Source organism: Quercus lobata, chromosome 11 (assembly GCF_001633185.2).
Source record: "Quercus lobata isolate SW786 chromosome 11, ValleyOak3.0 Primary Assembly, whole genome shotgun sequence".
NCBI classification, from domain to species: Eukaryota; Viridiplantae; Streptophyta; class Magnoliopsida; order Fagales; family Fagaceae; genus Quercus; species Quercus lobata.
In genome coordinates this window covers 8,501,207-8,527,231 of record NC_044914.1, presented here as the reverse complement: position 1 = coordinate 8,527,231, position 26,025 = coordinate 8,501,207, and the positions used below count along the sequence as shown (strand labels likewise).

The window sequence follows — 26,025 nt, the reverse complement described above, 5'->3', positions numbered from 1 at the left end:
GCTTGGAGGGCGGCGGAGAGGTTTTACGCCGAGGGTTTCGGTTTCCTCTTCGATAACACATCGCGTGTTGTCTTTGTGTTTGCATCTTCCTTCCCTTTTATCTTTGCCTTTTATTATCCGCTGTGGGTTGTGATTTTATTTTGGCTTAGATAGTTTTTCCAATTCCGTATTATAGCTTATGTTAATTTTCCGCACACTTGTTGTTTGACATAATGCTTGAATTGGTTAAGTTGTAATTTGGGGGTCTAAACTTTCAAGGGAGTTTATACACATATTTAAACTTTCATATATAACTACAGTTCACTATCATTAATGCCAAACAACAACTTTGTAAACTATTAATATTTCCCCTGGTTCCTAAGGAGAAAGTTTTGATTTCAACTAATTGTAAATATGTGATTTATGGGATTATGAATGTTTACATATTTTGAAAGATAAAGAAAAAATTATCACGAATGAACTTATAAACTTTAATTGTAAGTTTAAGTGTACACAGGAAGAATTAACACATCCTACCAAAAAAGGTAGAAAAAAGAAAAACCAACATAAAAACCACATAGTGAAATTCATCATCCATTTTCACATAATTATTCACACATACACACAAGCACTTCTTCACCTTGATTAATACTTTTACCACTTTTAAGAAATCAGAAGCACATTATTGCGGTACTCTCCAAGGGCCCATATAGCTAGGAAAGATATTTCTGTACGCTGAATAACTGATCATAAAGTTCTTGTTGAAAACTCCCATGATTTCCTATAGATTGGAGAAAACAAAGCTAATAACGTACAAGAAGTAGAATTTGTATCACTTATTGAAGGTTAAGAAACAATTTTTTCCTCACTGAGTATTTGATAGCATATGTATGTAATTAATAAGGGCAATGTTTTTCGAATGCAGAAAGTGGAATATAAAAAGTTAGACAGAAGATTTTTATTCCTTCGATAACTAAACTTCCTAACTAAGAGACCATTTTTTAAATAGTCACACATTCCTTTTCTTTTTGTTTTGTATAAATTTACCTGTTGAGGGAAGACCCCATTTTCCATTTGTGCATTAATCAAAACCTTGGCTGCACGATGTAAGGGAGTCGCATCTCGCTGGGCCTAACCATCAAATTGGTAACAAAAAAACCAACATATCAAATTAGTATTATCTTACTTACTAATTAGAGAGTTAGATCCTAAATGCAACATTAATTTGTGCAATAGTAGAAACTATGATACCACATTGTGCATGACCTAGTTACCTAGGTTGAGACGAATTGCGCGGGAGCTTTCTCATTCATCTCTTCCCAGATTTAATCACCCACATTCTTGAACTTCCTAGCCTTCCCAAGTACATTTTATGTACCCTTTATTATTATATTATATTATTCGTTTTCCTCGATAGAACTAATGTACATTAATAAGGCATGTTGACAGATGAATTTTCTTTGTGAATGGGAATAAAGATAAAACATTGTATCGTACCTGGCCAGCTTCAATAAGAGCTAACATAGCCCATCCAGTATTTACTATGTGTGCTCTGTCCAGACTGCTGTATACCTGTTCACACGTAATAAGATATAAAAATACGTAGAAAAACTATGAGCCGTAGCTTAGTTTTTGTAACCGGAACTGAATATACAGCTTTACAATGATCTAAATTATGTTGTAAAATTGGATCATACGGGACCTCATTGTGACTCTTTTCTTTAACCATCTTACTTTTCACCTAAACTCATTAATTAGCTTAATTTTTTTTTTCCAAAAATTCAAGATAAATAATGTGTTTTAAAACAATTCTTAAAATACAATGCTTGAAATGGTTTTTACCTTATCTTGGCATGACAGGTAGCTTTCTCCCCAACACCTGAATCAAGCTGTTTGGAAAGTAAGAAATCACATGCTCTTCTAATGCTGTAGCTATTATGGTAGGTCTTACCACTAGCCACCAGACCCTTTATCCCCAACCATGTTGCAAAGGTGAAGCAAACTCCCCAAGATCCAATCCTATTTTAGAAACTATATATTGTCATGCTCAATGGTAAAGAAATCACCTTAACATTTATTAACTACAGCAGCACTAAAAAACCTAGCTTGAAGAGTAACCAAGCTAGTTCATGTCCAAGAAGAGGTCAAGAAGGATAGGAAGGTTGCAAAGAACCTAATTAGTTAAATCCTTATGTTTACCTAATGAGTAACCAATTATTAGTAACTAGCTTTGATTCTTACCAGGTTTTGGCTAACAAATTATGTTCGTGAATGCCCAATTTAATGGCTATATTGATTGCTAGTGGATTTGGCTTTTCGTTTGGAAAGGTTATTCAAGTTATGCATGTTTACATTATATATAAGAGCATCACCATTGGTAGTGGTAAAATAGCTTTTTAGCCATTTTTCCACCTTAAACTTCAATTAAGTGCCTAACATTGGTGGAGCCAAATGCAAATTTTTTTCTTTCTTACTACAGTGAATTGCCAAGACTAGCAGTTTACTATAACAAGAAGGTATAAAATTTTTTTTTATTACTTTATCACTTAGTTGGGTTTGGAGGCAGAGAGGAAGAGAGAAGAAGGGAGAAAGAAATTAAGAAAAAAATGAATAGTATTTGGTTGATGGTAAATAAATGTTCAAATAGTGTATAAAACACCTATGAATGTTTAGACCCCCAATTTACAAATTACCAACATAAGTTTATAATCAAACAATGAATGTGCGGAATATGATAATAAGCTAAAATAGAATTGGTGAAACAATCTAAACCAAAATTAATCACAAATACAGTAGTAATTAAAAGACAAAGATTAAGGGAAGAGAAATGCAAACACAAAGACAACACAGCGATGTATTATCGAAGAGGAAACCAAAGTCCTCGGTGTAAAACCTCTCCGTCGCCCTCCAAGCGGTCAATAATCCATTAGAGAATAAAGTTGGGATACATGAATAGCAGAAGACCCTCCAAGCCTAATCTACCCTAAGCCTTCCAAGCTTCTTGCTCTAATAGGGTTACGTCGAAACTTGTCTTATCTAGCTTACTGAATCCCGCAATAGCCCATTGCACCAACCAAAATGAATTGGTCCCTTCTGAACTGCTTTCCAAGCACCAAAATACTTTCTCACAGGTATGGATATGGTGAGATAAGGATTTAGCTAATGTACCTCTCAAGGATGTATCAATGGAGAGGGTGAGAGTAGAGGAATTTGGAGAATCAAAGGATGAAGATTGTGGATGAGTCAATCTTATTTTTCTCTAGGGTTTTTCTCTCAAAATTCTCTCTGGAAGCTCTCTACATTTCTGGGGTATAAGGGTATTTATAGTAGGGTGTGTATGGAATGTGAAGAGTCAGTTTTAACCAAATGGGGTGTTCTGGCGACTTGAGCTCGCGATTGGAATGAGTTGTGAGCTAACTGCCTTGCTAGACTGGAGGTTTTTATCCTATAGTGCAACAGCTGGCGTAATCCTTCAGCTCCCCCTGCATGCTTCACACATGTGCCATTCTGGCGACTTGCCAGTTGCAAGCTAGTCGCGAGATCCAGTCGCAAGGCTTTTCTTAATTGCACACTCTTGAGCTTTTCTTCACACTCTCTTACACACTACTCTTACATGATTCCCACCTAAATATAGGATTTTTAAATGCTGAATCACAAGCAAATTTGGCACTGAATAAAGCCAACAAAATGATTGAATAAATTCAACCTTACAATCTCCCCCTTTGGCTATTCCGTGACAAAACCCCAAAATAAACTTTAGACTTAACATGTGAGTTGGGAATAGTTGAACAAAACTCACTCACACCTAACTCTAGAATCTGTGAATCTCTTGAACCATACGAAAAAGTATTTCCTAAAAACAATAACACAATACGATCATTGTAAGTAGAAAACTTGAAATGCATATAGAGCAAGCACAATGCGATCAAGTAAAAAAGAATGAAGCAATAAAGCATGGCTTGACCAAAAACGAACAATCACTATAAATAGTGACCACAATGATCATTTACACAAAGAATGAACATCCGGACTTGCAAGGTAATAAGCTCAATGCAAAGTATCATTTGCATATCCAATACCCAACCGATACAACAACACAAGGTAATTGCATTAAGGATATAAAATCCAACAAATGGCATAAAAGTGATGTACTTAAAGAAATGCATAATATTAACAACAAGTACTAAGCTACAAAGCATGGGTACAAAGACAATATACTGAATATAAACTTAAATATATAAACCAAAGTACCAAAAACTTTAAACAAAAGCACAGTAAAAACATCCATGAGTTTAAACCAATATAAAAACTATAAAAAAATAACTGTAAACTAGATAAGCCAATCATAGGTTAGTCTATCCAAAAGTATGTATGTGTAAATGTATCAGCTTCCTCCTCTTGAGCAAACAACTCCCCCTGTCACTATGCACACTTCCCTTCTAGTGTTGCTCTCCACCTTACAACATGCTCTCCCCCTTTTTGGCATGAATAGCTAAAGACTCTCCTCTAGTTTTTGCTAAATAGCATCTAGCTGTGTCTCAATGGTCGTGAGACGCATTTGGACTTGATTTTTGGTGGAGTAGAGAACCTTTTCAAATCCAGCAGTACGCAGATGCAGACTCTCAAACAAGATACCAAACTTGTCATCTTGAGGGCTAGATTGTTCATGCTGAGTGCTAGTTGTCTATAGCTCAGGGGTAATGGGAAAAGCAATCTCGGTATGCACAGGTGTAGCTGAGCCATAACCGGATGGAGTAGCATGAGGGAAAGATTCACTCTTAGGTGTTTTAGAAGAGTGACTCTTACTTGCTTGAAGAGATATCATGGATAATGGTCGAAGACATGCCAATATTTTTCCATCTATTGGTGGACGAACACCTTCAAGAACCATGATCTTCATGAGAAGACTACAAAAAGGAAGACATGTTCTGGTTGCCGTTCGAGCTGCTGTTTTCCCAATGGTCTAAAAAATGTGAGCACAAATGTCAATCGGAACTTCGGTGATGAGATCACATAGGAATTGTACTCATCCAAGGTTGATGAAACCGGTGTTAAATAGTGGGTAGAGGTTGAAGAACATGATTAAAGTGAGAGTCTTCAGTTCAGGTGCAAACTTTGCAGTGCCTATGGATATGCCTTTACTTGAAATCTCATGATTAGGCCCAAGAATTTGAAGAATGTCTTGTACCTGAGGCTGTCTATCATCATATGGAGTGAGGTCCACATTTGCTGGTCTATTAATTCGAAGAGCCTTTGCAATGTAGTCTGGATTGATGCTGAACTCCTCTCCTCGTACCTAACACTTTAACTCAACCCCGATGTATCTAGCATTTGAATAGAACTCCTTCACCAATTCATCAATTGGGTTCTCGAAGTTTCCAAACAGATCAGCCCAATCTTTTGCTTCAAAGATCCTAGGAATAAATGTTGTCCCCAAGGTATCAAATTTTACAACCCTTCCCACCACAGTAGGAAACTCTACAAAAATGCTTGAGAATGTCTATAAATTGAAGGGAGTCCTGAATCTCTCACTATTTGAATCTTGAGACGAATGTCGAGTCCGTTTTGAAACAGGGGAGATGGAACATCAATCACAGGCTCTTTTACTCGAGAGGAACGGTGAGACATCTACAAAAGAACATACACACAGCAAAGAACCAAGTGCAAAACCACAAGACACAAACATAAACTTGATTAGATCCAAGTTAGTCCCTGAAATAAGCACACATTGGTAATTAGAAAGACATATTACACAATCATGGTAAATGAACCAAGTATGCAGTATTTAAGCATGTGCAATAGTGGTGCATGTAGTGTGCAAATGTGAGGAATGTGCAAGTACAGTTGAGCACAATGTAATCTATGAAATCCACAGAATCACAATAAAATGCCTATGAGACTTTTTACCATGGGCAAGATATGCACAACACAATACAAGCATGATATACTACTAAAAAATGAGAAGCAAACATGAAAGCATGTAAAACAAGCATCATATTATCAATATCAACAGAACCCATTCAACAAACTCAACAATATACACCCAACCCATATTCGAACATCTCATTTTTCAAATTTCAACAAAAACCCAAAACTCAAGAAATCAAAGGCTATTAACATGAAATACTTTGAGAAAAATAGAAAACCCATACCTTTTATTGAAGTTCGAAGTAGAGATGATGAAGAAAAATGGTGGATTTTTTAGAGAAACATGGTGAGTTTGTGAGAAAGATGAACGAACAAGACAATGAACAGTCAAAATGAACGAGTGAAAACTGAAAAGTTTTTTACAAACTGTCCTTAAAGCATAAAACACATGATTTTCGCGACTGAATTAAGTCGTGAACAAGTCACCAGACCAAGTCACCAAAAAACCTTTGAGACAAAATTTTGAAAACTTTGTCTAAGTGTTTTTTGCGATTAGAAGGTCCACCGTGAGGAAGTCGTGAAGGGAGCCGTGAAACTTTCTGAGTAAACCTCGCAACTGGAGCTACCACTCGTGAACAAGTCGCTAAACTGAGTCGAGAGAAATCTAAAACCCCAGATTTTTGGAAAAATTTCTAAGTCTTTTTCTAACACTAGGAGTTCATTGTTAGAACACCCTTTAAACATACTCATAGAGTCATTATCACAAACATTTAAACTACAATTCAACATAGCCTTTTCCATAGCTTCATCCATAGCTAAGGGGTTTACGATCGCACTTAGGTAATTAAACCTTAGCAAGTGCACCTGCTTTGATACCAATTGAATGTTAAAATAGTGTATAAAATACCTATGAACGTTTAGACCCCCAATTTACAAATTACCAACACAAGCTTATAATTAAACAATGAATGTGCGGAATATGATAATAAGCTAAAATAGAATTGGTAAAACAATCTAAACCAAAATTAATCACAACCACAACAATAATTAAAAGGCAAAGATTAAGGGAAGAGAGATGTAAACACAAAGACAACACAGCGATGTGTTGTCGAAGAGGAAACCGAAGACCTCGGCGTAAAACCTCTCCGCTGCCCTCCAAGCGGTTAATAATCCATTAGAGAATAAAGTTGGGATACATGAATAGCAGAAGACCCTCCAAGCCTAATATACCCTGTGCAACTAAGCCCTCCAAGCTTCTTGCTCCAACAGGGTTATGCCGAACCTTGTCTTCTCTAGTTTACTGAATCCCGCAATAGCCCATTGCAACAACCAAAATGAATTGGTCCCTTCTAAACTGCTTCCCAAGTACTAAAATACTTTCTCACAGGTATGAGTATGGTGAGATAAGGATTTGGCTAATGTACCTCTCAAGGATATATTAATGGAGAGGGTGAGAGTAAAGAAATTTGGAGAATCAAAGGATGAAGATTGTGGATGAGTCAATCTTATTTTTCTCTAGGGTTTCTCTCTCAAAATTCTCTCTGGAAGCAATCTACATTTTGTGAGTATAAGGGTATTTATAGTAGGGTGTGTATGGAATGTGAAGAGTCAGTTATAACCAAACAGAGTGTTCTGGCGACTCGAGCTCGTGACTGGAACGAGTCGCGAGTTTAAGTCGTGACCTAGCTGCCTTGCCAGACTAGAGGTTTTGTCCTATAGTGCAACAACTGGCGTGACCCTTTACCTTCCCCTGCATGCTTCACACGTGTGCTATTTTAGGGACTTGCCAGTCGCGAGACAATCGCAAGATCCAGTCGCGAGCCAATCGCAAGATCCAGTCGCGAGGCTTTTCTTGATTGCACACTCTTGAACTTTTCTTCACACTCTCTCACACCTTACCCTTACATGATTCCCACCTAAATATAGGGTTTCTAAATACTGAATTACAAGAAAATTTGGCACAAAATAAAGCCAACAAAATGATTAAATAAATTCAACTTTATAGTAAAAATAAGATCATTGATGTAGGGTGTGTTGTGAAATTGTGTGTTAAAATAGATAAAATAGTTTTTTGAGGTGTTAAATACTAAAATTTTTATCTCCATCAATCTGTGTTAATTTTATTCCTTGTAGTATTTTAAAGCATGGGTTGTTCATTAAAGCTCGATAGTTAGCATCTATCGAGCCCTAAAGAACTGTTCTAGCTCGTGGCTCGAAAGCAGCTCGACAGATAGGATATCCGTCGAGATTTATGAAATTCATATTTTTTGTTCTATTTTTCATCCAATCCGTGATTATATGTTTAGGCTTTCTTTTCTCACAACCCTATACATATAAAAATATTATTTTAAGGGCTGTCAAAGGTGACACAAGTTGCACAAGTGTTGAGCAAAGTTTGTTCAAACAAATTGTGACCGGAGATAGAATTTGCCCTAGTTCATCTTTCTTGTGAAGAAGCTGTTGTGTTTATGCACCGTAGGGTTTTGTAACCAAGGAGCTTCTCGATCTTCATCATGCGATGAACTGAAGAACTTTGCAGCCAATAACCTTTTCTAGTTGGTGATTGAGATTGCGTACTGAGATCCGCGCAATTGGTTAGTCACATACTGGGAGCCGTGCATTAAAATGAGAGATTGTCACTATAGAACAAGTCCAATTGGGTATTGAGGTAAGGGTTCAATTGTAGGTTGGTATAAGGTACTAAGATTCCTTTACTTGTAACCGCTTGTTTTAATAATAATGGATTCTCGAGAGTGGTGACCTTAACATCACCCGGTGGAGTTTTTACCGTGTAGGTTTTCCCCATTTGTAAACAAATCACCCTGTCAATTTAATTTCTATTGCATACTTTAGTTTATTGGTGATTTTTTTTGTGCTGCCACGTACATTGTATGTTAATTTGATTAATTAATAAATTTGGCTAATTAATCAATTAATTCATCACAAGGGGTCAATACATTCTTGGCCTATCAATTGTCATTAATTATCAATATATTTACAATAAATAGTTAAAGGGAGCAACTAAAACGTATGTTGCCTTAGTGGTTAACGAGCGTACCATGCATATTTTCCAAGGTTCTAACCACCATGACAGTCTTTTTTTTTTTTTTTTTTCTTTTTTAAAGTTACTATTATCAAAACTACCTTATTTTGGTTCTATTTAAAACTAAACATAAAAAACCCTACACATCTCATTCTCATTCAGCCGCCCTCATTCCCCATTTCCTCTCTTCTCAACCGCCCCCATCCCCTCTCTCCCTCTTCACTCATCCCTTACCTATTTTTTTAGCCACCATCTACATCTCTTAGATGAGAAGCCATTGAAGATCAGAAGAAAGATATGTATTTTCGATATTTTAGATCAATTTCATTCTAGAGTTAGAAATCCCAAAGATAGTTATTGAGCCTATGTTGTTAGCAATATCCATGAGAATGGTTAAGGGTGTTTTTTTTTTTTTTTTGGGTTGGTTATGGTAATATCGAGTTTTGTTTGAAGGTAAAATTTTGAAGTGTGATTAATTTTCTTTCTAATAGTGTCCTTGGTTGGTCAGAAAATTTAGGAAAGGATGTACCATGTAAAGTTCTAAATTTGTCATGTTCTTATTTGGGAACCAATGAAATCTAATCCTTCATTTAAGTGTGTACTTTCAGATCTTTGATTTTCTGCTTTTTGCACTAGTCCTTCAATTTCCTTAGTTTTGTAGAAAACGGCGTTATCTGTCTGATTTGAGCTATAAACTTTTTGTTTTGTGGATGATGGATGTCTGAAAACTCTCGCTCATTTGGATCTTTCTAAAAATTTGGGTAGGATTCTTCTAGAAATGGTACAGGAAAAGTTGAGAAATTAAAGTTTTGAATTTTAGTTCTATCTTACACTGAGGTCTTTAGTTCCAAAATCTCATTTAGATCCTATGTATTGGGATGCATTTTATTTGGATTTGGCATATTAGTTCTGATCTACTAGGCTTTGGATGTGTATTTTCTTGAATTGTGTTTGAAATGGTTTAGTGGTTGTCCCACTTAGGCTTTGGGTCAATTTTTAAGGGATAGTTCTTAGGTTCAGAAAAACATAAAAAAAAAAAAAAGTAAATTAATAAATAAAAAACCAAATAGGTGTTTTCAGTAATCTATGTTTCTTTAATATATTCTTTAAAAATGGTGCTTTGGATGGTTGGTCTCTCAAAAGACAAATGTTTTTAGCTTGGTTGCAATAAGGAGACTGCTTGATTTTGTTCAGTGATTTAGTGTGTCTAAGTTATGAGCCTTCTGGTTTAGTTGACTTAGTTCTATATTATAATTTTCCCTAGAAAAATTTGGATTTGGGAGTAAAAATCATATTTTTGAAGTTTCAACTATTTTAATGTAACGAATGGATGGGAAAAGAATTGAAAATCACATTTTAATTATTTAGGCCCTCAGAAAGCAAGGAACCTCAAGCCTTATACAATTACTTAGCTTGGATAAGGTGAGTTCCCATTTTTATGCCAAAAGAAAATGTAGAACATTAGGTTCAATATATTAATTTCTATTCTTTTCCTACATATACTCACTAACTAGAACTTACTATGATTAATGCTAACATGATTGGATTGTATTAGACTTTTTTACTTATGTTGTGAAAATTTTACTGCTAGAGTTAGGGTGCTTACAAATTCATTGCTTTGGGTATTTGTTTGTTTGTTCGTTTTTTTTTTTTTTTTTTTTTTTTTTTTTTTTTTTTTTGTGCTTCTTTTTCTAATGGGGTCTAAGAAAAAAAATGAAAAGAGTATTGTGGACCATGAGTGTTCTGTCTCTTGCTACCTTTTTTTCATGTTTGTGTGCTAGTTTGGATTTGGTTCATCCACAGGCAACCTGCCTAATTTAATTGCTACTACACACTTCCAGAGCAGCTATCTCTCTCTCTCTCTCTCTCTCTCTCTCTCTCTCTCTCTCTCTCTCTCTGTGTTTGTGGTGAGTTGTTGAATTGGGGCAAGCAGGTGGCTTGCATGAAGTTATAAGGTGGTTTTAGTTGATATTGGGAGTGTTGATTGTTTTATGAAATTTTGCATGATTCTTGTTGAGTTTTTTTTTATTTGATTAGTTCATTTTAGGGGCTCCTCTCTATCTTTTTCACACATGTGGGATACTAAAATGAAATGGGATAGTTAAAGAGATATCCATTACTAAAGAATATTGCTAGTAATGATGTTATAGTTACCAAATGTATTGATAACTTCTTTATGAGTTTAAATTTGTTGTTTTCTTAGGAACATAGGTTTGTTAAATTTGGGTTTTGATAGAGGTTGAAAATGATTGTAATGTTTTGGATATAATCTGCATGTAGTTAATTGGCTGTGCTTCATGCTTCATAAAGGTTATGCTTCATGCTATATTCGGTGCGATGTGCTTTTTATATTGGTAAATGAAATGAATTTCTTTGGGTAATGATTGTTTTGGTAATGAAAGATTGGATCTTGAATATGTTGATGGCTGTTTGGTGTTAAAACAATGAATAGAATGTAAAATAAAGAAAGATAAAATACTCAACAATGACATCTAGGTTATCCTAAGTAATTACAATTAGGTAGGAGAGGTGAAGGCAATTGCACTCTCAAAGCTTAAGATAAGCTATTAATTTCATAAAAATCAATCTTAATATTAATGTAATTGACTACAATAAAGCCTTTAAATAGGTTATTCCTACCACTTTCCTAAAAAAATAACCTATTCTTAGAAAGATCGAGATTACTAATAGCAAAGAAAAAGTACTCAAGAACATCTAAACAAAATAGGGAAAAGACTCAGAACACAAAATAAGACTCATGGGCCTCTAATTATAACTGAACTAGCAATTTTCTAACTCAAAAAACTTAATTCTAAGACTCCATAATAACTAAAGCAGCCTATAAAGTTCAACGTCTCACTTGTTCAAACTTGTTTGAACCATGGTGTATGCTTTTGATGGATTTTTTGTTTGGATTTTTTACTTTTCATTAATAATTGTGTCTTTAGAACCAAGACACTTTTTGGGACATGAAGAGCCTATGTCATGCTACATGCTAATGGTGTTGCAGTGGAGAAATAGCTGATGAAATTAAATGAAGAAGCCCAACTAAATACATAGAACCATATCAAGTCCCAAACAAAATCATGGAAAAGTCCTAACAGGCTTGATGAGCTAATATTTATATGCACTTATTGAGTAATCTTGGTTTGTATGCACTTATTGAATGAGCAAGGTGAAAAGTCTTAAATCTCTAAGATTTTCTTGTCATTCTACTTGATCCATTTATATGCACTTTTTAAGTAATCTTGGTTTGTATGTAGGATGTTCCTTCGGTCCAACAATCTCCAGCTTTCCAAAAATCATCAACTGCATTCCATCAATCAAGCAACTTAAAAGGTTTATGTTAGTGTTCGAGGACTTTTTGTGTACAAAGAAGTACATTTGAACAACCGCATTTTTTTGCAAGTGTTGAAAGATATTTTTAAACACTTTGGAACTTTGATTATGGTATTAGTTTAATTTAAGCGGTTGTTTTATTCAAAGGACCACATCTATCTTTTGTTAATTTTATGATGATGGTTATAGACAATGTTAATGTATTTGATAATATATTTCTACGTTAATATAATGTTAGTTTGGAGACATTTGTGGTGTTATCTAGTCACATTTGTGGTATTGTCTTAGTGGAGCTGAAATTATTACATGTTATTTGTAATAGAACCCAGGAAGAAAAAAAAAATTAGTCAATAGCGGTGGGCAAAAACCGCTGTTGAAGGACCAAAATTATGAAATAATTGAAGACCTATAGCGGCGTTTATAGTCTGCTATTAAAGCTTCACACATATAGCGGTGGGCGTAACTGCCGCTAAAAGGTGCATAGGGTATGTTGTTTCATAAACCCTATAGCGGCACTTATTGTCCACTGCTAAAAGGCCACTTGACCCAAATGGTAACCTCATATGGCGGCGGTTTTTAGCTTGTTGCAATAGACCAAAAGCGCCGCTAAATGGCAGATCTGTTGTGGCGTTTTTTTGTTATCGTGTAATGTTGGCGGGTGGAATCGCTGCAATAGGCCAAATGAACCTTTAGCGGCGGTTTTTTGGGCTTTTGTGGTGGTTTTGGCCAACCGCAATAGTCCCTTTTTTTGTCATGTGAGTGTCTAAAACGCATAATCATATGTTCACATACAATATATTTATGAAGGTATGAAATACCATTTGATTTAGATTTTAGAGTTCATTGACTATGTACTTACTAAGATTAATGTAACCTAATTTGAAGTAATTACACTCTAACCTATAAGCCATCAGCCTGATGAAAGAGACAATAAAGTAATAAACCCGGCCAGATTATATAAATAAGTTTAATCCTAGGCTTAGGAACTTAAGGTCAAATTAAGTGACTAGATAATTTAGCTAAACAATGTTTATCTTTACATCTCAATGCTGTAATCTTAACAGATATAGCTGAATTTACTTAATAAAATTTACAGTCTTCTTCTCAAAAAATTTTAAAAACTAAGTGGCAATCTTTAAATTGGGCTATTATGTCACCCACTTATTGTTTTATTCCATTAATTATGTTTTTCTTTTTTCCCCGATATGGAAACCTTGTTTATAAAACTAGTATAAAATTAACCATTCTATTCAAATCTTGCTTATAAATCTATATAAACCATTTGGCCAGGGAAAGATCGAGTATATTCACTATGATCTGGTGCCTTTTGAATTTTCTTTCCATACCGCAAAAGAAGGGGGGTTGTAAGTTTTTATAGGCTGTACGTCATTGTCAAATTAAATGCAAATTAATTGCCCAATAAAAGAACAAATTAATAATAAATTTTTATTTAACCATTTTTTGTTGTGAACTAGTATTTCTTATCCTATATAGAAGATATGACATTAGTGACTGCTCTTTCTCTTTTTTCTTTTTTCTTTTCTCTTCCTTATTTTTGTGCTTATTGTGCCTATTCAAGATTCCATTGGTCAATAAAATTTTAAAAAATCAAAATCAACCAAAATGAAGACCATATTTGAAAAAAGACAATATACCTGATGGTTGTAGAGATAGCGGTGTATCTCATGTCGATGCTCAAGAGGCAAGATTGCATTAAGGGCCCCCGTTATAGATAAGCCAATTACCTATGACAAATGATTGTGTTTATTATTGTGTTTTTTGCACCAACTTTTTAATAATCTAATTGATATATCCACAGCCAGCCTCTTACAAATAACATAGATTTGAAATCTTTGTCAGTAAGCATTGGATTCCAAGATTCATATATGGTGCATGTTGGGATTTACCCACCAAAGTTTGACTTTCATTTATGTTGAAAATAGAGAAAGTTCATACTTTTATGTCACAAATTTTTTTCATAATTCTAATATAATCGACTATATATGATTAATGATGAAAGAATGGTAAGTATATATAAAACTGATTGTACACTACTTATAACTAATTACTTCATCAAATTATTAATTATGGCAAATTGTTAAGAATGTTTGAAAATATCGTCATTGAAAACAGTCAACCTTTTTAATATGTTTATGCTCAAGCAAAAAATAATAATAATAATAATAATTAAGAAAATTACCAAGTTGCCTTTTTGATTTTTTTTTTTTTTTAAATTTACAAATGATAGAAGAACCTTTAACAGTTAATACTACAAACTCCCCACCTAGGGTGGGTTGAATCCAAATCTTTAGCTTTATGAAATAGAAAATATACTAATAAGTTATAATAATATAGCTACCATTCAATAATAATAATATATGTACCACTTTGTTCTTTCTCTCTCTCTTTTTTATTTATTTTTATTTTTATTTTTTGTTTCGATAAGATTTACACAATAATACATATATATTTAACTTTGAGGCAAAATTGATCAACATTGATTGATAATGTTCAGGCAACCCTCACAGAAGTTGCTTTCTTCAGAAATATATTATAGTACAAATAATTGTTGTTTAAAATGACTCAATATGATTATGACATTAAATTGATCCATATTTAAGGATTATTTAATTGAAAAAACAACTGTAAGTTGGAGGAGGAAGCAGACTTATGGTCATGGGCGGCGCCACCTTAAGGCTGGGACCACCCTAAACTGATTTTTTTTTTTAATATATAAAAATTTAAAATTTTTTATTTGTCTACCCTTAAAAAAAATTTGGGAACACCATCAGTTTTTTTTTTTTTTTATGCGAATAAAATTAAATTTTGTTCCATGATTTATTCTACATTCAGTGGATGAATAATTGCTTGGTTGTGTACATTGAAAGAGATGTAGCTTGTAACATTGATAATGAGATTATCATGCGCCAATTTCAAAATATGAAAACTCGTAAAAAGCAATTGTAAATTTTATGTATTTACATATTTTTTTATTGTTGTTGTTGTCAATATATGAATTTTTCTTTTTATTAGATTATATAATTTATGCTTCTTAAGAAACACCTTGATAAAAATTCTTGGAGTTGTCATTGCTTGTGGTGAGGGGACCATAATGAAAAGGTATACACTACACATGATATTTCTCTAAAATGAAAGCTTGTTTCTTAACCAAAAAAAAAATGAAAGCTTGGTCTGGTTCGTAATTTATAATAACTATTTAGAGTTTGTACAATAATTCTTTTCATAAAAGGAGCTAAAAATAACGTATTCTTAATTTATTTGATTAATATATTATTATTGCACGTAACATTTTTTTTTTAAAGGAAATGCATGCATATAATAAAATGATTGCAAATATGATATGACTATATGCATTATGTGTTAGATCAACATCCCGAAAAATTTTGCATGATTTCCTTTGAAATGAGAGGTTCACAATTATATATAATGAAAAAATTTTGCTCTCGACAATCAATCTTTATCAGAGCATATATCCATCAAAATATATATAACGAAATATTTTTCTCTTTTCCGTACAAGAGAGATCAACATCAATGCATACACGTAGCGTGAGTGATTTACAGCTTTGTTTTTTAGATGGGCTTGGGAGTTGGGACCAGTGCGTGATTGCTTAGTATTTTCAAGTTTTACTCACAAGAAGCTGACTTGTTTGTAATTAATGAAAAGTTTATAGTCTCTACGTTCAATCTTTGTCAAAGCATCATCTCTATCAATATATTTTTATAAAATATTTAAAAGATATATGTCTTTTTCTTTTCCGTACTAGTGAAGAACATTTAATAAACATAAGTAATTTTTGCCTTTTTTTTTTTTTTTTTTAATGAGCTGTGAAACAATGACTTGTGTAAGTTTCAAATTTTATTAACCATCTTTTTGGTTTTAATCCATACCAAATTTGCTTGTATTTTAGCAATTAGTAATCCTGTATTTAGGTAGGAGTCATGTAAGGGTAGTGTGTGAGAGAGTATGAAGAAATGCTCAAGATTGTGCAAAGAAGAAGGGACTCGCGATTGGATCTCGTGGGTGGCTCGTAGCTTGCAAGCTGCCAAAAGTTGCACATGTGCCAATCATGCTAAAAGTTGAAGCGTCATGTTAGCTGTTGCACTACAGGACAAAAGTCCCAGGTTGGCTAGGCCGTTAGCTCACGACTTGAACTTGCGACTCAGTCCAGTCGCGAGGCCAAGTCGCCAGACCATCCTGTTTGGGAAAAACTAACTCTTTGCATTCCTTTCTCACCCCACTATATGTAGACCTTTATACCCACGAAATGTAGAGAGCTTCCAGAGAGAATTTTGAGAGAGAAACTCAAGAGAAAAACAAGATTGACTCATCCCCAATCTTCACATAGAGACTCTCCAAATTCCTCCACTCTCTTCCTCTCCATTGTTACATCCTTGAGAGGTACATTACCAAAACCTTTTTTCACCATACTCATATCTGTGAGAAGGCCATTTGGTGCTTTGGGAAGCAGTTAAGAAGGGACCAATTTCATATTGGTTGATGCTATGGTCAAGTAGCACGTAATCCGGTAAGCTAAAGAAGAAATATGTTCGGCGTAATCTCGTTGGAGTAGGAGTTTAGAGGGCTTAAGTACACTAGGTAGATTAGGATTTGAGGGTCTTTTACTGTTCATGTATCCCAACTACATTCTTTAGTGGATTATTTACTGCTTGGAGGGCAGCAAAGAGGTTTTACACCGAGGGCTTTGGTTTTCTCTTCGATAACACATTGTGTGTTGTCCTTGTGTTTACATCTCTCTTCCCTTAATCTTTGTCATTTAATTTCTTCTGTGGATGTGATTTTATTTGGTTAGATTGTTTATCAATTCTATATTAAGCTTATATTCATATTCTGCATATTAATTGTTTGATATTAAGCTTGAATTGATAATTTGTAAATTGGGGGTCTAAACGTTTATAGTGTTTTATACACTAATTGAACTTTTAACTTGTTTACAAGTTTTATTTATGCATTTATGCTATTTTACGTTCTCTTTATCTTTCAAGATGCATCAAGCAAGGGAAATCTAGGTATAGTTTGAGTGGGACACATTTGACTCATCTGAAATTTGGGGGAAATAGTAGATAGCATTTACAGTAGTAAGCGTTCAACAGTTTTTTTTTTCTTCTATGTTGCCCCCTCAAAGTTAAGAGGAAGAAAAATAATTAATTAGTATTCCGAGAATAACATTCTCTCATCGTATATAATAGTGAATTACTAATTAGATTTATAATGCGATTTGTCATTGTGGAATAGGATTCTCTATATATATTTTGTAAGGTTGAATTTATTCAATCATGTGTTGGTTTTATTCCGTGCCAAATTTGCTTGTAATTTAGTAATTAAATACCTTGTATTTAGGTGGGAATTATGTAAGGGTAGTGTGTGAGAGTGTGTGAAGAAAACTCAAGAAGTGTGCACTCAAAAAGAGCCTTGCGACTGGATCTCGCAACTAGCTCGCGACTGGTAAGTCGCCAAAAGTGGCACACGTGTGAAGCATACAGGAGAGCTGAAGGGTCACAACAACTGGAACACTATAAGAAAAAACTTCCAATCTTGTTAGGCAATTAGCTCGCGACTCAAACTCGTGACTTGTTCCTGTCGTGAGGTCGAGTCGCTAGAATACCTTGTTTGGTTGAAATTGACTTTTTGCATTCCTTATAGACCCTATTATAAATATCCTTATACCCACGAAATGTAGAGAGTTTCTAGAGAGAATTTTGAGAGAAAAACCCTAGAGAAAAACAAGATTGACTCATCCACAATCTTTATCCTTTAAGTCTTCAAATTACTCTACTCTCACCCTCTCCATTGACATATTCTTGAGAGGTAAATTTAGTCAAATCCTTATCTCACCATACCCATATCAGTGAGGAGGTATTTTGGTGCTTAAGAAGCAGTTCAGAAGGGACCAATTCATTTTGGTTGATGCAATGGGCTATTGCAGGATCTAGTACGCTAGAGAAGAGAAGGTTCGGCATAACTCTGTTGGAGCAAGAAGCTTGAAGGGCTTAGGTGCACTGGGTAGATTAAGCTTGTAGGGTTTTTTGCTATTCATGTATTCCAACTTTATTCTCTAGTGGATTATTGACCACTTAGAGGGCGGCGGAGAGGTTTTTCGCCTAGTATTTTGGTTTCCTCTTCGATAATACATCGTCATGTTATCTTTGTGTTTGCATCTTTCTTCCCTTTCTCTTTACCTTTTAATTACTGTTGTGTTGATTATTAATTATGGTTTAGAGTGTGTTACCAATTTAGTTATAGCTTCTTTTCATTTTCCGCACATATATTGTTTGATTATAAGTTTATGTTGGTACTTTTAATTTGGGGGTCTAAATGTTCATAGGTGTTTTACACACTATTTGAACTTTCATATTTGAAATTCGATCTATAGTTTATGGGTTTTTTTTAATTTATTTTTTTATTTTTTTTAACAGCACACAGGCCCAAGTAGAAACAAGGATCCTGACCTAATACTTTACATTTAAGGGATTGGGCTTAGTTTACCGCAACTAAGTTGGGCTGATTTCGAACCAAGTTATGCACAAAGCATGGATCCTACAACACATATGTACTAACACATAGAAAATATACACGTATTGTACAGCAAAGGACAATAAAGAATGATATAAGTAAAATGAAAAGTGAAATAAACATTAGGGATCCTTAGGATAGTAAGAAATGATTCATTATTTTCTTAAGTTTTTAATACATCATGCTTTTTTTGCACTAGAATATGTTACAAGGTCCAAATAAGTTCAAAAATCACAGACTTGGATAGCTCCTCAGGCTTCCAATACTTGTGAAATTTGAATCCCTTTGAATCCAAGTGTATTCTCTAGTGGCTGTTTTAGGGTCTCAAACGGTGTTTTCCTTCTTTTCTCTCCTTTTGAATTTTAAAAAAGAGTTTTCTAAATGATCTTTTCCCTTCGATTCACTGTTGCTGAATGCCTTTCACTGTTGGCTCTCCTTCCTTTTATAGTGCCACCTTAGGGTTTTTGGTGTACCATTGTTTCCCTCCATTTGCTGCCTTAGGTACTAGAACCAATGTTGTGTCAGCAACATTGGTGGCTAGACCCTTCCTCATTTTCTCACTATTTCCTTCTTTTGAGGTTCTCACTTCAAAAGCCCCTAGCTGACTTTCCTGTTCTAGGAGGTCCTAAAGGGTTGACTTCTAATCTTTCTTTTCTCAAGGCTTCTAGACACCACCTTTTTCAGACTCACCTTTTTGGCTACTTTGCATTTTGTCCTTTTCCCTAAATGGGCAGATTCTTTTCTATCAGGTTGAAGGATCCCCAGTCACCTTCTTTCATGGTGCATCTTCCTGGGTTCCCCGAGGTACCGAACCCTTATTAATGAGTTGCTGGTTCCCAAGTCTTCTACTCCTTTTCTACATCATTGGGTGGCTGATGGGACACATTTGCTCTCGTTCTTTGTGTTCTTGGGCATGCTCCCTTGAGATGTCTCAATCCCAACTTGGCCCTGTTGCATATCTCAAGGATCCCAGGCTTCTGGGAATCCCCAAGTATTCTAGTTCAGTTTTTCTCCCTGGGTTCCTAGGGATTTTTTCCCTTAGGGGCTGGGATGAGATTCTCTTTTCTTTGTTTCGTAAGGCCCAAAGCTTGCCCACTCATGGGCTTGGATCCCTTCCTATTGACTTTTAATGAATTTGGGCATTGCCCTTTCCTTGAAAGCTCAAATGGCTCATAGATTTCAATTTTTTTGTATTGTTTTGGGTTTTGATATAATATTGTGATATTTTGGACCTTAACATAGTTCAAATCAAATACTACAAATACAAATATATCCAATAATGTCACATCATTTAAAATTTTTAAATGATATGACACTCTATAAACCATCAAACAAAAAAAACAAAAAACAAAAACAAAAACAAAAAACAACCGAAAATTGACCCTCTCCAAAAAATAAAATCTCAATAAAAAGTTAATTAACTACTTTAAAACCGACCTTTTTTTTTGGGGGGGGGTTAAAAAGACACCTCTTTCCTTTAAAAAAAAAAAAAAAAAGGAAGGTCTTTCACTTCAATATGTATGGAAAAATAAGGATTTAAGGGAGAATTCTACTATAACTGCAGATTACCATTACTGTTTCATAAAATAAAAATAATAAAGAGAATAAAAACAAAAACCTATTTTGAAGTTGTGGGTCCGAGAGGTCTGCAATCCGGCCCAAACTCTATCTGGGCCCAGGGCTCGTGCCGAGGAGGTATCTTTCCGAAGACGAATGATCAGTGGCCGAGGTAGCAAGGGGAACGGCTGAGAACTTACCCTGTCCTCGGCATTCCAGAGCTTCAATGGGAAGACCAACACCATGGTGTAGGCAATCCCCAAACAGCCCCCTCAAGGGGATGTGAACGGAATGAGGCCCATAGGGAAGCAGAGTGTGAAATTGGACCAAGGAAAATGCGTCCCTTCTTCAGTAAATGCACCTGCCAATACCCAGAGTTGATTAATGAGAAAAGACGTTTGGACGGTGTAAACTTCGATCCATGCAACTAATAGAAAGTTAGACGGGACGGTTGATAGGATGGAAACAGAAATAAGCTCCTGCCTGACCTACAAGTGGAGGGTCAGGATCAACCAAGACGGACTATATAATAAAAAGGAAGGTGCACCAACAAGAGGTTGGGAAAAATGGTCAAAAACCAGAACCTCCCAGCCCACCTCCAGGAGAAAGACTCCATGGGTGAAGGAAAACTTAACCTTGTATGAACACCACGAAAAACCCACCGCCTGTCGATCAAGGCCTAGCCTTCCAAACCCACGCTCTACAAATGATATTGTTAGGGCCTTTTCACGTGCGAACCCGACATCGTTACGGTCCGCCACGAATCGCGTCCTTACAATTGGCGCCGTCTGTGGGGATGGCTTGTGTGTTGGTATAGGATGTGGGTCGATAAAGTTTCTTCGTTATTTCTAACCGTTGGTTATAGAGTTCTAGTATAAAGTTCTGCTAGGGGCTACGTTTCTTGACTAGGGGCTTGGTTGAGGAGTTAGCTCCCTTAAAGCCAAGGTCCCCCGTAAAGAGCAAACTAGGCACTTGATAGCGTTAATCATATGGATAAACTCTAGGGGCTTGGCTGAGGAGCTAACTCCCCTAAAGCCAAGATCCCACACAAAGAGAAAACTAGGTTTTGGACAGAACCAAGGCATTGCATGGTCCACGGACTCAAGCCTCTGGGGAAACCAACTACCTGGATGTGGAAAACTAGGTTTTGGACAGAATCAAAGCATTGCATGGTCCACGGACTCAACGTGGTTGCCATTGCCTCCTCAGTTATTTCTTTCTCAGTTTTCACTTTCACCTGTGGTAGCTCCATCTCACATGGATTCTCCCTTGAACACTATAAATTAAATAGAGAGAAATATAATCAGGGACAGAACACATTCATTGTCCTATCAATTTGAAAATATTATGTAGTAAAATTGATAGTAGTTTTTTAATTTTATTTACCTATTTATTTATTTATATATTATGATATTGATGTGAGTATAATTGTCATGTTAGTTTGTAAGCTTTTAGTATAATTAGTAGCAGCTTTATCATTTTTCTTGTCAATATTTTATTAATACTAATTTTAAAAAATCAATTATACTCTAGTTCCCCTAAGCTAAACTCCTGGCTAGATCCCCGAATATATATTTTTTTGACAAAAAAGGTAGAAATATATTAACCAAAGAAAAACCATTACAAGGCAAGCCAGGGTGGCTCCCACTGAACTGGCCCCCATAAAGACAAACTCCACAGAGGAAAAAATGAAGAAAACAAAGGAACAAAAAAGAGGAAAAAACTAATATATAACGTGTACAAAGGAACTCTGCACGAGCAGACAGCAAGCACAGGTGCATCAGGTGCGAAGCCTACTATTGGCCAACCGTTGGTACTCCTCCAGCAACGAGACAGCCCCCTTAAGGATAATCTGCGGAGGAGTTTGAACTGCTTCGAACAGGAAACGGTTTTGCGCGTTCCAAATGGACCAAGCCACCATTGCCCAAGTGTCAAGCTCCTGCCTGCTTAGCTTCTCCGACAATGCCTGAGCCAAGCTAAGGAAATCAAGAGCTGAGGTATCACATTTCTGAAGCTTCCCCCGAACCAACGCCCAGACATTACGCACCAAGGGACATTGCCAGAGGATATGGATAATGGTCTCATCATGTACACCACAAACCGCACACTTAGGATCGATGTGAACCTTACGCCGGGCAAGGTTTGCCCGAGTTGGTAGAACGTCCGAGCTCGCCCGCCACACAAAGTGTCGCACCTTCGGAGGGATGGGCAGCCTCCACAGCCTATTCCAAAGCCGTTTATCGTCCCGCACCCTGGAGTGTTCTGCACTCGACTTCCGATGCAAGCAGAGAGCCACCTGGTACGCTGTCCTCACGGAGAAGGTCTGCGACTTATTCTCATTCCACACTAGCTTATCTCGGCTGTCCAGACCTCCCAACCGAATCCGCAGCACTTCGTCCCTAGATGAAGGCAGGAACCAGGCATTGACCTTGCCCCTATCCCACTGCTTGGTGTGTGGGTCGATAAAATCCTTCACCTTCAGTGACGTGTCCATACCATCATGGAAAGCTGGGGGGTGGGGGAGCCACCTATGGCTCCTGATACCAGCCGTGCAACCATCACCAATACTCCACAAAGAACCTTCCCTTATCACGTCCCTAGCACTAAGGAGGCTGCGCCAAACATAAGAAGGGTTACTACCCAATTCTGCCTCCATGAATGAGCAACCGGGGAAGTACCTAGCCTTGTATACTTGGTAAAAGAGCGAGTGGACCCCCTGAATCAGACGCCATGCTTGCTTGGCCAACAATGCGAGATTAAAAGCATGAACGTCCCAAAATCCAATCCCTCCCCTATCTTTGGGAGTGCACAACCTGCCCCAATTGATCCAGTGTATCTTCCGCTCACTACGGGTCTGCCCCCACCAATATTTAGCCAAGGCCGAGTTCATACCGTCACAAACTGCCTTGAAGATGCTCATGGAGTACGTCGGGATAGCTTGGGCCCGAATATATTAAGTGTAAATGAAAACATATGTTCATGTAAGACATGTTTTGTAAAAAGTCTCTCTCTTCATCAAATCAATGCTTTTGAGTTTTGAGCATTCACTTCAAATTTATATCGAATAAAAGGCAGGTTGTATAGAACGTATATCAAATTCAAGATTCATTTTCTTTTTAAATGGATACATATATCCTCACAAACTTCTCAAATCTGATGCTTATGTGTAGCACTCACCAGTACTGCCGGTCTAATTATTAATTATTAAGTAACTCCCCTATAGTCTAGACTCTAGAGCTAGTACTCCTCCAACCCGAAGAGCTTTTGCATAAATTTGACCCTATTTTTTTAATTGCCGATGCATAAATTTAATAATTGGGAAATCAACTTTCAGAGTACTTCATTATTCATACCATGTTGGTTCTGACTTCTGACTGGGAAAAAATAATCCCATATTAGTGAAATATATAAATGGTGTCTTGACCTAACATCAAAAGATGACCATGCTTAATTTCTATATTTTCATCCAGTTTTACATTCCCTTTTCTATCTATGATTCTATATCAAGGGAAACACAAAGAAAACAAGAAAGGAAAGAAAATTTTTCATCTTCAATTATTTAAACTATTTAATATTAACCACTGCATTCCTTTTTCTTTATAAACAAATATACACACATGTTCTTCTCCAAAAAATATATATATATATATATACACACATGTACTCACAGACTTATATAATTACCAAAAGAAATGTAAAAGTTTGATGTTTTGTAGCATTCATATCCCACAGAAGAAAAAATTGAAATACTACAAGGATACTTACCACCAAGAAAATATTTAAAAAGAAGAAGAAGAAGAAAAATCAAAATCAAAATCAAAATCAAGAGCATTTTAAGTTTCAACCGCATTAATCTGATAACAGGAAAATTAACTTAGTTGTACTTTGTTAATATTACAGGAGGGAAAAACGATGAATAATTAGTCAAAGAAATAAAGAAAGGACTTTTTAAGCTAAACTACTTTCTTCTCAGAAAAGAAAAAAAAAATCTCAATGGATTAAAGGAGAGCGCTTAGTTTCACCTGAAGTCTCATTAGGAGATCAGAACTTTGTTTATCTTGAAACCGATTCTTCTTAAACTCATCACGAGCTTTCTCCACTTGAGCTTGCTCTTGGGTTGTTCCGAGATTCGGGTCAAACTCCCAGTATTGCCTTCCAATATGATTATTTGCGCTTTCAAGCCTCACATCATTGCCCTCACTAAACTTCAGCTTCCACATTGTTTCAGACTCCGAAAACTGAAAAGAAAATTCATGATAAAACGATTAAAACTAGTCCATATTATCTTCAACCACAACATATGTTATTATTCTCTGATACAAAGAATATATCTAAGCTAATTAATATACTATGATTATAGGGCTTGGTTTGGTGCAAAGTGTGGAAGTGTGTGGAACTTAGGTATATGTGTGTGTGTCTATTTATATATCATGAATAGGTTAGAATATTTATCCCCGAGGGAAAAAAGAAGAAGTTATAAATAGTCTTTCAATGTTAGAGACTAATAAGCTAGGGTCATTACAATGAAAAAGAAGTAAAATGATTAAAGAGACTAATGACCGTTCTATAATAATTTGTCACCTACGTTCATGCATCGAGCAACTAAAATTCAATAGTGGAATAGCTAGTTAGAGCATCACCAGCAGTCTCTCCAAATTTTTGCCTATTTTTACTTGTTTGGAGAGTGAACAGTTCATTTTACCTTTTGTCTAATTACTTTTTCAAATACACTTTCCAACAGACTCTCTATCTTTTACTCTATCTAATTTAAATATTATTTTTTCATTCATTTTTTTTAATCTCTTTTATTTATTCTTTTATCTACTTTTTTTCATACACGTTTCTCAGTACTACTAAATCCTCCACCATTCATTTTTCACAGAGAAAATATCTCCTTCCTTTGGCCTTTCCTCTCCAGTAGATTCTTCTTCTTCAGCCAAGCATATACTCATGTGTTGGTTGTAAAAATTCTTCTATCCATCAATTGCTAAAATCATTTAGATCATCAACGACCTTTCACCCAAAGTCTCTCAGATTGATCTGGTAGTTTTGGAGCTTCGGTTGCCGGTTTTTCTGGGCTCCAATGGTAGATCAAGAAGGTTTTCAAAGACATAGGTGCATGCTTTTGGGTTGACTTGCTAAGACTTTGTGCATGCAGCCGGATTTGGTTAGATCGGCTTCTCTATATATAGTTTTTTTGTTCTAATTTTTGTTTGGGGTTGAAGGAATTGCAGTTTGCTGGATCGTTTTTGTGAGAGAAAGTTGTGTTGATTTTGTGAGAGAGAGTTGCTTCCCCTTTGTAGAGAGACCGAAGAATGAAAGAGAAAGGGAGGAAAGAGGAAAAATAATAATCTTTTATTCAACCGGTGATTATTTTAATTGAGGAAAATGTTTGGAGTTGCTACAGTGATTGCTACAGTACTCTCCATGCCTGGAGAGCTACTGTAGCAAATCTAAAAAAAAAATTGGAGTTGCCGAGTCTGTTGGAGTGCTTGTTTTGCGTGAACAGTGTCTGTTTCTCTCCAAAATTTGGCTTTGCCGAGTCTATTGGAGATGCTCTTAGGCTCTATATATGCAAATGAAAAGGGTTGCAAAGCATTTTACCTTCCTCAACTAAAAGGCTATGAAGAAAGGAGGATTTTCCTTCCTATAGTACACTAGGAAGCTATTTGGCAAACTCTAAG

The 26,025-nt window shown here is 35.7% G+C and overlaps 1 protein-coding gene across 5 annotated transcripts; it reads right to left on the bottom strand.

Moving 5' to 3' along the window:
* Positions 1–497: 497 nt before the first annotated feature.
* LOC115968634 (cycloartenol Synthase-like) lies at positions 498–26,025 on the bottom strand. Of its 5 annotated transcripts, XR_004086781.1 has the most exons (6): positions 24,364–24,451; positions 13,885–13,974; positions 1,822–1,998; positions 1,477–1,551; positions 1,027–1,110; positions 498–760 (listed from the first exon to the last, which is right to left on the bottom strand). XR_004086781.1 is itself a non-coding variant. In XM_031088073.1 (5 exons), exons 1-5 carry the CDS (start codon positions 25,212–25,214, stop codon positions 5,385–5,387), a joined length of 447 nt encoding a protein of 148 aa, XP_030943933.1. In that variant the 5' UTR covers positions 25,215–25,632; the 3' UTR covers positions 4,269–5,384. The 5 variants fall into 5 exon arrangements, 4 of the variants coding, with proteins under 4 accessions (XP_030943933.1, XP_030943934.1, XP_030943932.1 ...); XM_031088073.1 differs by lacking the exons at positions 498–760; positions 1,027–1,110; positions 1,477–1,551; positions 1,822–1,998 and adding exons at positions 4,269–5,393; positions 5,512–5,607; positions 25,179–25,632 and having other exon boundaries at positions 24,364–24,579; XM_031088074.1 differs by lacking the exons at positions 498–760; positions 1,027–1,110; positions 1,477–1,551; positions 1,822–1,998 and adding exons at positions 4,269–5,607; positions 25,946–26,025 and having other exon boundaries at positions 24,364–24,579.

Coding starts and splice junctions, on each gene's coding strand:
- LOC115968634 (XM_031088072.1), bottom strand. CDS start 25,214: ATGAATGGTGGAGGATTTAGTAGTACTGAGAAACGT. Junction 24,580..25,178: donor TTAGTAGTACTGAGAAACGT/GTATGAAAAAAA, acceptor TTTTCTTTTCAG/TTTTCGGAGTCTGAAACAAT. Junction 13,975..24,363: donor ATCTCCTAATGAGACTTCAG/GTGAAACTAAGC, acceptor CATTTGTCATAG/GTAATTGGCTTATCTATAAC.